The 13578-nt window shown below is 37.0% G+C and overlaps 1 protein-coding gene across 8 annotated transcripts in view; it reads right to left on the bottom strand.

The window, feature by feature from the left end:
* Positions 1 to 4452: 4452 nt before the first annotated feature.
* The window catches only part of iqsec1a (IQ motif and Sec7 domain ArfGEF 1a), a 53032-nt gene continuing 43906 nt past the window's right edge, over positions 4453 to 13578 (bottom strand). For all 8 annotated transcript variants that reach the window (XM_067372207.1, XM_067372203.1, XM_067372201.1 and 5 more), the window contains one exon: positions 4453 to 7908. In XM_067372207.1, coding sequence (XP_067228308.1) covers positions 7895 to 7908 — 14 coding nt within the window. In that variant the 3' untranslated portion in view covers positions 4453 to 7894. The remainder of the gene's footprint in view (positions 7909 to 13578) is intronic.

Raw genomic sequence — 13578 nt, 5'->3', positions numbered from 1 at the left:
AATTAATATCCCCTGTTCCTTCTTTTACCCTTCAATGTTTGTATGTGTAATTATAGCCTTGTATTTCAATCTTTAGTCCGTTTTGTTTGGTTCTCCAGTGTCCCAGCATATGGTTATATCGAATTTGTTTTGGTGTTTTGCTAAAATAAAACTACTACTAATATCCTTATCTCTCCTCTCCTTTGTGGAATCAAGCCCAGACACATATATAATCTCAATTATCAAATGTTTTCAGAGCACTGCGTTCACAGTAAATGTTGCTTCTCTTCATCTCTGCAAGATGTCATGGTTGCACAAAGCAGGAGAGTTGAGGTTCCTTCTTAGCTGTGCCTTAGTTAATAAAAACAAAACACTTGAGATAACGATACGCTGGGGCACAGGAGAACAAGAAACACAGGAACCAAACCATCCGCATAAAAACATCAAGAACAGACAACTTAAGGCCCTGAAATACAGGGCTATAAATACATATTGAGGGGTAAAACAAGGAACAGGTGTGACTTACTATCAAACCAATGAGTAACCATAGAAACTGATGACTAGGAACTAAATACAAGCAAGGAATCTAAAAACAAAGAACGAAACAGAACATTAATGTGACACAAGCAATGGGTCTCTTTCACTAAACATGCACAAATCTGTGTACGAACAAATCATGATTCACCAAAAACTGTCATACTAAAATTTATTCTAAATTTGCAAAAAAAAGAAAAAAATGAAAAAAAGAAGAAGAAACAACTGAAACCACACGTATGCAAAAAGCACTTTTCTCTGTGTGGCTTTGTAATCATGTTAAAGGTGCCATAGAACTTCTTTTTAAAAGATGTAATATAAGTCTAAGGTGTCCCCTGAATGTGTCTTGTGAAGTTTCAGCTCAAAATACCCCATAGATTTTTTTAATTCATTTTTTTAACGGCCTATTTTGGGGCATCATTAACTATGCACCGATATATAGGTTGCGGCCCCTTTAAGTCTTGTGCTCCCCCTCCCCCGGAGCTCACGCTTGCCTTGAACAGCATAAACACAGTTTACACAGCTAATATAACCCTCAAAATAGATCTTTACAAGATGTTCATCATGCATGCTGCTTGCATAGGATCATGTAAGTATGGTATTTATTTGGATGTTTACATTTGATTCTGAATGAGTTTGATAGTGCTCCGTGGCTAAAGCTAACATTACACACTGTTGGAGAGATTTATAAAGAATGAAGTTGTGTTTATGAATTATACAGACTGCAAGTGTTTAAAAATGAAAATAGCGACGGCTCTCTTGTCTCCGTGAATACAGTAAGAAACGATGGTAACTTTAACCACATTTAACAGTACATTAGCAACATGCTAACGAAATATTTAGAAAGACAATTTACAAATATCACTAAAAATATCATGTTATCATGGATCATGTCAGTTATTATTGCTCCATCTGCCATTTTTCGCTGTTGTTCTTGCTTGCTTACCTAGTCTGATGATTCAGCTGTGCACATCCAGACGTTCTGCCCTTGTTTAATGGCTTGAACATGAGCTGGCATATGCAAATATTGGGGGTGTACACCCGACTGTTACGTAACAGTCGGTGTTATGTTGAGATTCGCCTGTTCTTCGGAGGTCTTTTAAACAAATGAGATTTATATAAGAAGGAGGAAGCAATGGAGTTTGAGACTCACTGTATGTCATTTCCAAGTACTGAACTCTTGTTATTTAACTATGCCAAGATAAATTCAATATTTAATTCTAGGGCACCTTAAAGAAGTTATATTTCATTTTAACATGACTATATATAATATAATATAATATAATATAATATAATATAATATAATATAATATAATATAATATAATATAATATAATATTATATTATATTATATTATATTATATAATATTATATTATATTATATTATATTATATTATATTATGCTGAATAAAGCAGCAGATTTATGTGTATGTACAGCTGGCTAATGAAAGGTCCGTATAAAAGTTTTTTGAGAATGGCACAGTTGGCATTGCTGGAGGATCTGGCGAGAGCATGTCTGCAGAGAGCGATGAAACGCTGTGCAGAGGAAAGGTTGTGTGAAAAGCCCTTATTTTTGGCTGTGTTTTATGCAAATGACTAGCCTTGTGCACTCTCATTTAGAATACTCCAAATTCACTAACATTAGAGCAAGTTTGAGAACAAATTCACATGCATGTTCTCCTGTGCGTACAAATATGAAATAATCCACACAATTATTAGTGAATGAGACCCAGTGTTCCCACTCATTTTGTTCTTGTTTAGCAAAAGAGCATCTCTCTATATCAGACTTGTACAGTGTACACACAAAAGCTGCTTAGGTCTACATCATGCAGACGCAACTTTAAAGTGCTATTTCTATTTGATTTGACCCCTGATGATCATATTTCTAAAAAAAAAAAAAAGCAGTTCATTTAGAAGTTACTAAATATGAAGCATGTTTTTAGGTCACTTTTTGGACAGTGCTGTATTAACTGTGCCATTCTTTACTAAGAAATTTGATTAAAAACCAATTTAAAAAACGGTCATGCAGAACAGTTGAATAGCCCAATATTAATATGAAAGCAAAGTCACCATGAAATCAAAAATTGACAATTCATAATTTTTATAGAATATTGCAGTATTTATTATAAATTGTTTATCCGTCATTGTTTTAAATTCACATCCCTCATAATCTTTGAATCAAAATAACTTGCAGTGATATCTCTTCTCTGATGACGAGGGCGGGGCAACCTGTCACTCACATGACATCCACCAATAGCAAACCACAACAATCAAATCAATTCCCCACCGACAAAATCAAGCCCCATGCTACATTTGTTCTTGTTCCAGAAGTGTTTCACTCAGATATACGGCACAATAGGGAAGAAAAGACTTTCATGCTGACTTTAAACTATTAAATAACTTCAGTAAATGTGTTATCTAAACACCCCTGAAACACACACATAAAACCTTTTTTTAACTGAGCTATTTAACCAAGGTATTTTTATATAAATCATTTGAAAATAAAGACACAACATCATATATTCATTTTATTTTATGCTCTGAATGTCGTCACAGTTTGAGTTTTACATTGACTGTACACTGACATAGATAACCAATACATTTAAAAAAAAAAAAAAAAAAAAAAAAAAAACCTCAAATTACAAGCATTCTCTGTTCTACAACAACTAAATAAAACAATGGCTGTTTCTATGAGCCATTTCTGGGAGTGGTTGATTTGGACAGTGTGATGATAGCAGCCTGTGAGGAGAGAGAGAGAGACATACAGACAGACAGACGGGAACACAGAAGACTGTACACACTATATACACTATGAGTTCCTAATGTGGTCCCCTAATATATTCATTATTACTGCTCAAATGTGTCTTTACAAGCCCTCTTTATATGGGCTAACGGTGGTTTACATGATCTGCATTGATCTCTGCAGTTACACACGACACAGTACTGAAACATGAGATAATGCTGAGATGAAACACATAAAAGGGCAGAATAAAAATATACAGTATCAGAAAGTGAAATAAAGAGTTCAGGCTGTGTTTTGCTTTTGAACCTTCAGTGCACATTGTTGGGGTCTCACCTGTCAATCAGATTATTATTAAGTTATTAACATTTTATGCAGAAAAAAAATCTTTGGAAAGTGTTAGTTTGAATAATATTATAAATACAGAGCTTAAATTTCCTGTTAAAGTCAACATGAAATGACGTTCACAAACCTATTTTACTACTTTAAAGGATTAGTTCACTTTCAAATAAATTTTTCCTGATAATTTACTCACCCCCATGTCATCCAAGATGTTCATGTCTTTCTTTCTTCAGTTGAAAAGAAATTAAGGATTTTGATGAAAACATTCCAGGATTATTCTCCTTATAGTGGACTTCAATGGCCTCCAGACGGTTGAAGGTCAAAATTAGTTTCAGTGCAGCTTCAAAGAGCTTTAAACAGTAACAGACGAGGAATAAGGGTCTTATCTAGCTAAACGATTGGTCATTTTCGAAAAAAAAAAAAAAAATGTATATGCTTTATATAAACAAATGATCGCCTTCCAAGTGGTTCCACCAAAACCGCACTTTCGTATTCTTCAAAAAGCTTACGCTGTATGTCCTACACCTTCCCTATTCTACTTACAGAACGAACGCAGCACCAGTTCCATTTTTTCCATATCCATTTTCCGATCAGTTGTTTATATAAAGCATATACATTAATTTTTTTTTTTTTTTTGAAAATGACCGATCGTTTCGCTAGATAAGGCCCTTATTCCTCGTCTGGTATCGTTTAAAGCCCTTTGAAGCTGCACTGAAACTGTAATTTTGACCTTCAACAGTGGAGTCCATTGAAGTTCACTATAAGGAGAAAAATCCTGGAATGTTTTCATCAAAAACCTTAATTTCTTTTCGACTAAAGAAAGAAAGACATGAACATCTTGGATGACATGGGGGTGAATAAATTATCAGGAACATTTTATTTGAAAGTGGACTAATCCTTTAATTGTGAGTGAAACTCAATATTAAAACTTTTTTTTTTTCTTTCTTTGAATGAATCGCACACAATAAGACCAGGAACATCTTTAGAAAGTAAACCGGGTGAGTTTTGGTTTCATGTCGACTTTAGTACACCAGAATGAATATTGCACTCAATATATGTGATATGTTCAAAAGAAAACCTAATGCTTTGGTTTGGGGTCATGAAAACATGATTACAAAACTGTGATACTGAAAAAACATGAAAAAGTGTTCTTCAGTTTTCAGCTTATATATCTGACCAGAATGCTTCATTTCACAGACCAGACGTTCATTTCTATAGATATACATTCCTCTAAACATATAGACGCTTGCATAATATAGCAGAATATTCACCTGAAACAATCTCCTGGTTAAAGTAAAAAAACAAAAGTACTTTTTACATGATTGCACTTCATTGCCATGGTAACACTGGTTTATTTTCTATAATAAATAAACACCCAAGAACAACATCAATAACATATCACAGTTAAAGCCTAGCCGATCACTTTGACGTCGCATTCGATGGAAAACACTCGTTTGATGAGAATCTACACGCCACTATGCTGAAGTAATGCTTTAGTCATCATGACCAACATATTGCACTTATGAAGAAACAAGAGCAATCTTTAATAGATAGAAAAATAATCCAGTCACTGGCCCTCAGAAGTCCTGTGCATAACTCCAAAGGAAAAGAAAAATATGGGGAAAAAATCCAAAAAAGTTCTTTTAAAAAATCTAGCTCCAGTTAAAGGCATGCAAACATATTTTAACATCTCCTCAAAACCCTTACTATCAGTCTGTGAGATCATGTGACGCTGTACTAGCAGCTCAAAGTTTGTGCTTCAAAATCAGCTTATATCGGGTCACAATGGAAGGTTTCTATTAGCATACTCCTTTACATATGACTTTGACTCAAACTGACCAAGATATTGTTCTTAAAAAGTTCTGAAAACATTTTTTTTACATTGTTCTATAACATCGCTTTTTGCTTACAATGGTTTGAGTTGCACTACTGTACTACTATACTACACACAAACACACAGCTGACGGGTGCAATGGTCATTGGCACGTTGATTTATGATTGTTAGACAACATATAGAGCTGTCATCTACAACAAATACAGCATTAGAACATCTACTCTGTCATTCTGCTAGTCTGAATGAATATCAGTCGCAAAAACCTAGGCAAACCTACTATTTCATTGTTTGTGTTTATATCTTCTGTGGGGTGAATCTAACAAAACCCATCGAGATCAGCAAAAAACCTTGCAAGAAAATATTTTGCATAAAGGCAACAAAGCCTGATTTTAGGACCATTAAGATTATTTGTAGATTGATATTCTAAGCACAAGTTTGCACACTTATTCAATTCTCAAAAAAGAAACATTTTGTGAATCCTATTAGAATTATATTACTGCAGTGTGGAAAAAATGTATTATTTGAATTGAAAAATATTTATACAGCATGATAATATTTATTCTACTGACTATAAGTAACTTTATAACTACATAACTTATTCTACTAACCTAAACCTAGCAGTCTACAAGTACTCTAATGAGAGTTAGTTGGCATGTAGTTGCAAAGTTACTTCTAGTCAGTGGAATATCTAAAGTGGACCACTGAAATGAAGTGTTACCAAAAATAAATAAATAATAATAATAATAAATGTGCAACGTGTCATGAAAATATGTCACAATCAGTGTTGGGTTCAATGCATTACTGTAAATTAATTACTCTTCCCCTGAAAATGTAAAGTAAGGGAATACTCTTGATTTTTCCTGTAATTGAATTAGTTCCTTTTGATGTAATTGCATTATACTCTATAGCACAATTCTATATAAAACAATAGTGGATTTAACAGTACAATTTAACATTTAATGTTAAAATTCATGTTTTTAATGTAACCTTCTACCTTTAAATACTTAATTTCAAGAATAAATTATGCAATTTCATATTATTTATTTGAAAGAATTGAAAGAGCAGTTTCATGTCTGTCCTTGTATTGATATGGGATTTGTTGAAGAAGTAATTTACGGAAAAGGATTAGGGCCAAGCAATAATAAAAAAATAAAACCATCTCGAGATTAAAGTTGTTAAATTTAGAAAAAAAAGTTGAGATAAAATGTTGAGAATAAAGTCGTTAAATTACGAAAAAAAAGGTGTTAAATTATGAGAGCAAATTCGTTAAATTATGAGAAAAATGACGTTAAATTTTGAGAAAAAAGTCGAGATAAAATGTTGAGAATAACCTCATTAAATAATGAGAAAAAAGTCGTTAAATTATGAGAAAAAATTTGTTAAATTACGAGAAAAATGTCGTTAAATTTAGAGAAAAAAGTCGAGATAAAATGTTGAGAATAAAATCATTAAATCACGAGAACAAATTCGTTAAATTATGAGAAAAATGTCATTAAATTTCGAGAAAAAAGTCAAGATAAAATGTTGAGAATAAATTCATTAAATTATGAGAAAAAAGTCGTTAAATTACAAGAACAAATTCGTTAAATTACGAGAAATTAAAATCGGAAAAAGTCGAGATAAAATGTTGAGAATTTGTTCTCAGAATTTAATGACTTTTTTCTCATAATTTAATGAGTTTATTCTCAACATTTTATTTAGACTTTTTTCTCTAAATTTAACGACTTTTTTCTCGAAATTTAACAACTCTATTCTCGAGATGGTTTTATTTTTTCATTATTGCTTGGCCCTAATCCTCTTCCGTAGTAATTAGTAGCTAGTAATTGATTACTTTTTTTAGAGTATCTTACCTAACACTGGTCACAATGCAATAGATCGTAATGGTCCTTTATTTTCTTTATGCAAAATATGATTGCTTAATTATAATCTTGTGTCCTTCACCCGTAGGCAGAATGCTAAAAGTATGAAAGACAGATATTGTTTCTGCACATGCGTCACTCCTTCCGAACTGCTTGGGTTTGGCTGGTATGGCTGAGTTTTGCTCATCGAGTGTCCGTTTAAAGTTAAGCTCAGACCAGCGTGCTGAGGGCGCAGTGTTTGCTGATCATGTGCTGATCTGTGTGCTGAAGGTTACTGCGCAGGGACTGTGAAAGCTGTCTGAAGAGATAGCGGCCACGCTGGCCGCGTGCTAGAGGGTGATAGTGCGGAGGCTTCTGGGGGAAGCGACATTGCTGTGAGTGGTGTGCGTGAGGCTGGGCGGTGTGGTGCAGGTTGAACGGATGTGGCGTGTGGAGTATGAGGGTGGGATGGGGAGGGAGAGGTGGCGGGCTGCCCATGACAGAGCGCTTGACCCGAGTGCTGCCAGACAGTGACCCGAGGAGGGAGGAGGAGGAGTTTGGAGCACCGTGTCTGTCAGGAAACAGATGCTCCCGGAAGGAAGGTTCTCTCTGGCTCAGAGGAGGACCACTAAAGATGGAGTCCTGCAAGGAAAGAGATGTGGACCAAACATTAACAACATTTAAAGCCATTCAGCTTACAGTCAACTGCATTTTGAACTGGAAATGTACAGTACAGATATACAAAATATACTGAAATACAGATGTGACTGCCCCTTCTAGAGAAGCTTTGGTTTGCTGATCTGTATTTTCATATTCATTTTCTCCACAGGCATTAATAAAAGTTCCCTTTTAGATCAGACACTTCAATGCTGTGTTAGCAGCTGACACTTTGGGAACTCTGGCCAGGATTCCCATGAGCGTCTTACCATGCATGCTTACATTTCACAGGAAACTGAGTGTAGAAAATTGGAGACTGTCCTTCAAAGTGTTGGTATTCATTTTCTTATAAAATGTAACTTTAAAGAGTTTAAAGACATTCTTTCATTGCAGCTTTTTATATAATTTCAATTGTGAGGTGCCTTTCCCCCCCCCAATCTTTCAACCCTCTTTTCAGCAGGGGTGGCATCTCTGTTTGGTAGATCTCATGCTAGGAATCCCACAATGTCTCATTGCTTTACAAACCTCTTAAGGTAGGACCTATACATATTACTTCAATTTATATATAAGGAATTTAATACTTTTTATACTTTCACTATATTCAGATAATTCAAACACAGCAAGACTGCAAAGAGAATTCATATTTTAACTCTTTCCCCACCAGCATTTTTTTATTTTTTTATTTTGCCAGCCAGCACTGGCATTTTTATCATTTTCACAAAACTTTCACGGAACCTAGAATATTTTGTTGTAGGAATATCTGGACATGCAAAAAAAAAGAAAAAACTAGCTTGATGCTTTCTGTTTTTATCAACAATTGAATGTGGGTAAGTTTCATAAAATATTTTGAACTAAAAGCTGAGAAAATCATGTTTTTGTCAAAAACTTTATCCGGATGAGATTCAGAACGATGATCAAAACCTAGATGGAGAAGATTGAGTCCATCAACAGATTTAGATTCTGTTTCATGAGTTCACCCTTACATAGGGCTGCACGATTAATCGCACGATTAGGAAAAGAACATTGATATCGTGCTTAAACGGTTTGGCTTAGTGTTGAGCATCCTTCTGTGAGATGATGTGGCTTCTTACACAAAATAAGGCAGTTGTGTGTTTATTAGTCATGTTTAATCAATCAAAGTGTTTCAATCTTCAGTTTATTCAGCTACAGCCATAGTGTGATTCCCATCAGTAATGTGTCGTTCTTGAATGATTCGTTCATTTTGAACAAATCTTAATGTGACTCGGGAAGAACGAGTCGTCTCGGGGGCTGATTCGTTCAGTCGCGCATGCACAATATTCAATAGGTTCTGTACTGCTAGTAGTAGATCATCTATTTCAGTCAATGCAGTCTGAGCCGGAAAGAGACTTGATTAGTTAATTTCATGAGTCTTTTGGGTTTTTGAGTCGTGATTAATGTCAGAAATAGCATATGGGTCTGTCACATGATTAGGAACGACTCAAAAACCCGAAAGACTCATGAACTAATCAATTCTCTTTCCGGCTCAGACTGCATTGGTTTAGCATATGGGGCTGCCTGTCACGTGATTAAGGAATGACTTAAACCTGAAGACTTGTCAGACAAGAGGTGAGGTGAGCTTATCATAAACTGAAGTATTAGAATTAATTAATCTTTTCTGTATCTTATAGCATTGTAGTTTTGTATTGTTTGTAGTGTGATCAACGTTTGTGTCAGTAGTAGATGTGTTGGGGAAGTAACACATAACATTTTAATAACATTTTGCTAAAATGAATGAAATGAACGAAATGACTCGAAAAAAGATTTGTTCATTTTTCTGATTTTTCGGTAAAATGAGTCGAACTTCCCATCACTAATTCCCATAGGGATTTCCTGGAATGACGTGTGTTATCTACTTCTACAGCAGGGCATATTTGTAGTTTCTGCGCAAAAGCGCCCTCTGGCTTTCAGATGAAGAAACATTTACTACTGATCACAAAGCTGTACAGCTCTGACAAGCTGCGCATAAAATAATCACCAGCCTTTGCCAAATCATAACCTAACATATAATCAGATATAGAAAAGTGTGCACATTTGGTATGCTGTCCAAAGGGGAGGGCTCCAAGCTCAGAATTTGGCCTGAACCCAAAGTACTCCCCCCATCTTTGGATGGAATAGGAAATATTTGCGGGAAGGAGCCTGGTCACTCAACCGGGAGGGCCCACGCAGCATCTGACGGGAATAGCTCAGAGTTGGACGGGTGGGCCCTACCGGCTGACAAATGAGGTGCACGTCATTTTAACCGCAAGGCCCACGTAGCATCTGATGGGAGTTCAATGCTGAAAGGGGAAAGCATGGCCGTTTCAACCGGAAGGCCTCCCACAACATCCGACAGGAGCCTGTAGATCACAGCATCAGAGAGATGAGCCCCATTGGCTAACAAACAAGTTCCACATGATTTTTTTTTTTTTTTAAATGCCCGCAGCATTGGAATAGAACTAGCCGCTCACAGTATCAGATGGGTCGGCCCCACCAGTGGTTAAACGGGGGAAGCAGATCTTTTAACTGCACGAATGGGACGGCTCACACAGCATCCGACAGGAACTAACCACTCAAGGCATCACTGCCTCCGAATTGGGAGCCCATGCTGCAACTCAAAGAGGGGCGCCCAGTGGCACAAATGGGAGAACTCTCACTGCAACCGAATGGGAGGGCTCAACTGGCACTTTGCGGATGTAATTGATGGAGCCCGCTAACAGGGAGCCCCCACAGCATTCGAACCTGGGAGCCCACAGATGCTGTTATTATTTAAGTTTGGTATGCTGAGAACGGTGGAGTTTGGATAGGGCAGATATGGTGGATTTGAAGTTTCACAAAACTGGACTGGTTAGCTGATGAGGGTTTGATGGGCTTTTTTGATATGGAACTGATTAGACCTGATAAAACTTTTGAAAACATCTGATGAGCATTTACCAAGAATTTGGATCTGGGACTGGGAGAGGCCTTTTTGGGCTGCTGTAGTTACTGTCCCTATGCAGAATGCGTGACTGGACACCTGGCTGAATGAGAATTTTTTTTGTTTTTTTTAAGCATCTGAGAGGAGCCTGCAGCTCACGGCATCAGATGGGTGAGCCTCGCTAGCAGGCGAATGATGTAAGAGCTTTTTGGGCAGCTGTGGTTGCTGCCCCTATTCGAAATGAGTGACTGAAAAAATTGTCAGCTGGATTGGATGAGAATTTTTTTACAGGTGTTTTTGGAACCAAAAACGTGTGACAGGGTGGTCGGAGTCATCTTAGGTTGGATGGGGATTTGACTTGAGAGCTTCTGAAGTTTAAGAGAGACAAGACAGTGGTACAGCTGAATAGGTTACGAGAGATCGAAGTTGTAAATGAAGTGGCATTTTTAGCTTAATCTCTGCTTTGTTTGCGGTATTTGTGGAGTGATAGCCTGATTGAAGGGTGGAGATACATCTAGTCAGTATGTCCAGAATTATGGGTTGTCTAACATCTGGGTAGGGAGGGTAGGATCTTTGAATACCTTTCATAAGGAGTGAGGTCTGCACATTGTTTATTTCAGGGGAGGTTATGCTATAAATTCATTTATGAAGGAATTGGATTCCACTTAAGTATCCTCTAATGGAACTAGTTTGGAGGCCTTTGATGCTATTAAGATAACAAATAAATGATGAAATGGAGAGCAGGGAAAAATCAGGAAACAGCATTTTATACATGATATGGAATGTCTTAAAAACTCTCCAAGCTGTCAGGTATTATTGGAGGGTTCTGGGGAAAACGGCTTTGAGGATAGCGCCAAGCGATTCATCAAGAAGTAGTTTTAGTGGGTGATTTATGGGAAGATCAGCTCAGGATAGTGAGGTACAAGGGTTGGGGTTGTATCGACCTCTGGAGCCAGCAGCCTGCAGTAGAATTGCAGCCTTTTCATTTTTCAGCCAGTGTGTTTCGGGTTTAAATAGTATATATATGTCAGTTTCTTAAGCTCATATGATCATTGTTTAATTTGTGCTGTCTAGGGGGGAACACTGAGCAAACTATTTTGGTGTAGTGACTGAAACACAGGACAGAACACGAGAAGATTTTGATCTGTGTTCTTGAGAATGACTGAAAAATTGGTGTAATCAATTAAGTGATTTGACTCGCTGGGTGGGAGCAGAGCACCACCACTGGTGACATTCAGCATGACGGGCTCGGGCATTGCTTCGTACGGTGCCACGACAGGACCGGGCTTTATTCATTCTCTGTGAGAACTGCATGTCTGAGTTGATCAGCGCTTGCCTCAATCCTAATACTGTCCATTTTTCAATGGGAGAGATGGCCAAAGTATAATAAGATGGCGGGGAGTGTGGCGGATGTGTCACCGGTGGGGGTGATGGTAGTCTTCGGCATCTTGGTGTGCAGGCCCCCTTTGGAGCAGGTGCTCAAGCCTGGGGCTCAGAGGCAGAACCAGGCAGAGAGTGAGTGATCCTGGGGCCAGCAGGTTGCAGTGGAGGATCCGAGGAGAAGTGAGAACTCGTTATCAGAGGGAAAGAATTTTATTTTCTTTCATGATAGTAATCGGACAGGGCCAAATGCTGGAAAACTGTTGTAGGGTAGAGGTAGGTTGTGTATATATATACCTCCTCTCATGCTAATTAGGTTCATTATCTGAACATACTGCTCCCAAACTTTGTTAATAAAACATCATTAGATGTTTGATGGTCAAGTTTTTTTTTACATGCTTTTGCTTCTTCTTCACCCTGTGTTTTGATCTGGAGATTCTGTTCCTTTTCAGAAGATACATAACAGCGCCCCCTACCGTATAATGGCTGGGAAAGAGTTAATCAACAGACACAAGATGTAAACATTAGACAGATGTCTGCATTTGCTGTAATCCTTTTGTAGAGGAGAAATCAAAAGAAGATGTGCTGTAGAACATTCATATCAAAATTGTTCAATCTAACAATCTTGAATCTCGCACATGCACCCAGGTAGGAAGAAGAGATCTTTGACATGCAGAGCTGCAAAAACGCATTGCTCTTTGGAGTGAGCAGTACTTCAGGCATTCAGCTGTCTTATTTCTTTATCTTTGACAGAAGATTACATTGTTTGATTCCCAATGTTAGATATTTTGAATGGATGAAGTAAGAAGAACTAAGCAGCAATCCACTTTGAATCAATAGGCCAACTCAAACCATCCACCTGTCAAAATGACAGAATGAAATATAATGAACAATACAAAATTGAAATCCACATTTTTAATGATCTGACGCAGTGTTCAAAGTTCCAATCAGCATGATGAGACTTGCAGGCAGGGCTGGCGCCAGTGGAGAACTGCAGAGGGGGGATGACGTAAAGAAAGAGTGCGATGCCGTAACACAATGTATCCTCAGCTAGAAGAATATTTGTGGCCTATTCACATTTTTGGACTGTAAACAAACCTGTCGCTAATACAACTATGAAACTAAAAGGTAATGAGCAAATACAAATGGCAGAGCATTGAATAATATTACTACATAAAACAAAGGAAAATTGTCAAGACCAATGTATTTGAAAATAAACACGTTTTAGACCACAAGATATAAAACGTCTTTGATACACAATTTCAGTGGTTTAACCATGAATACAGACAGATTACCATTATACTACCACCAGCAAAAGTAATTAATTGTCTGCTTTTGACTAACTATGACCAATTATCTAG

This window comes from Chanodichthys erythropterus, chromosome 20 (assembly GCF_024489055.1).
Source record: "Chanodichthys erythropterus isolate Z2021 chromosome 20, ASM2448905v1, whole genome shotgun sequence".
Classification (NCBI taxonomy): Eukaryota; Metazoa; Chordata; class Actinopteri; order Cypriniformes; family Xenocyprididae; genus Chanodichthys; species Chanodichthys erythropterus.
Note: the sequence above shows the minus strand (reverse complement) of the source record. Positions and strands in the feature narration are given on the sequence as shown.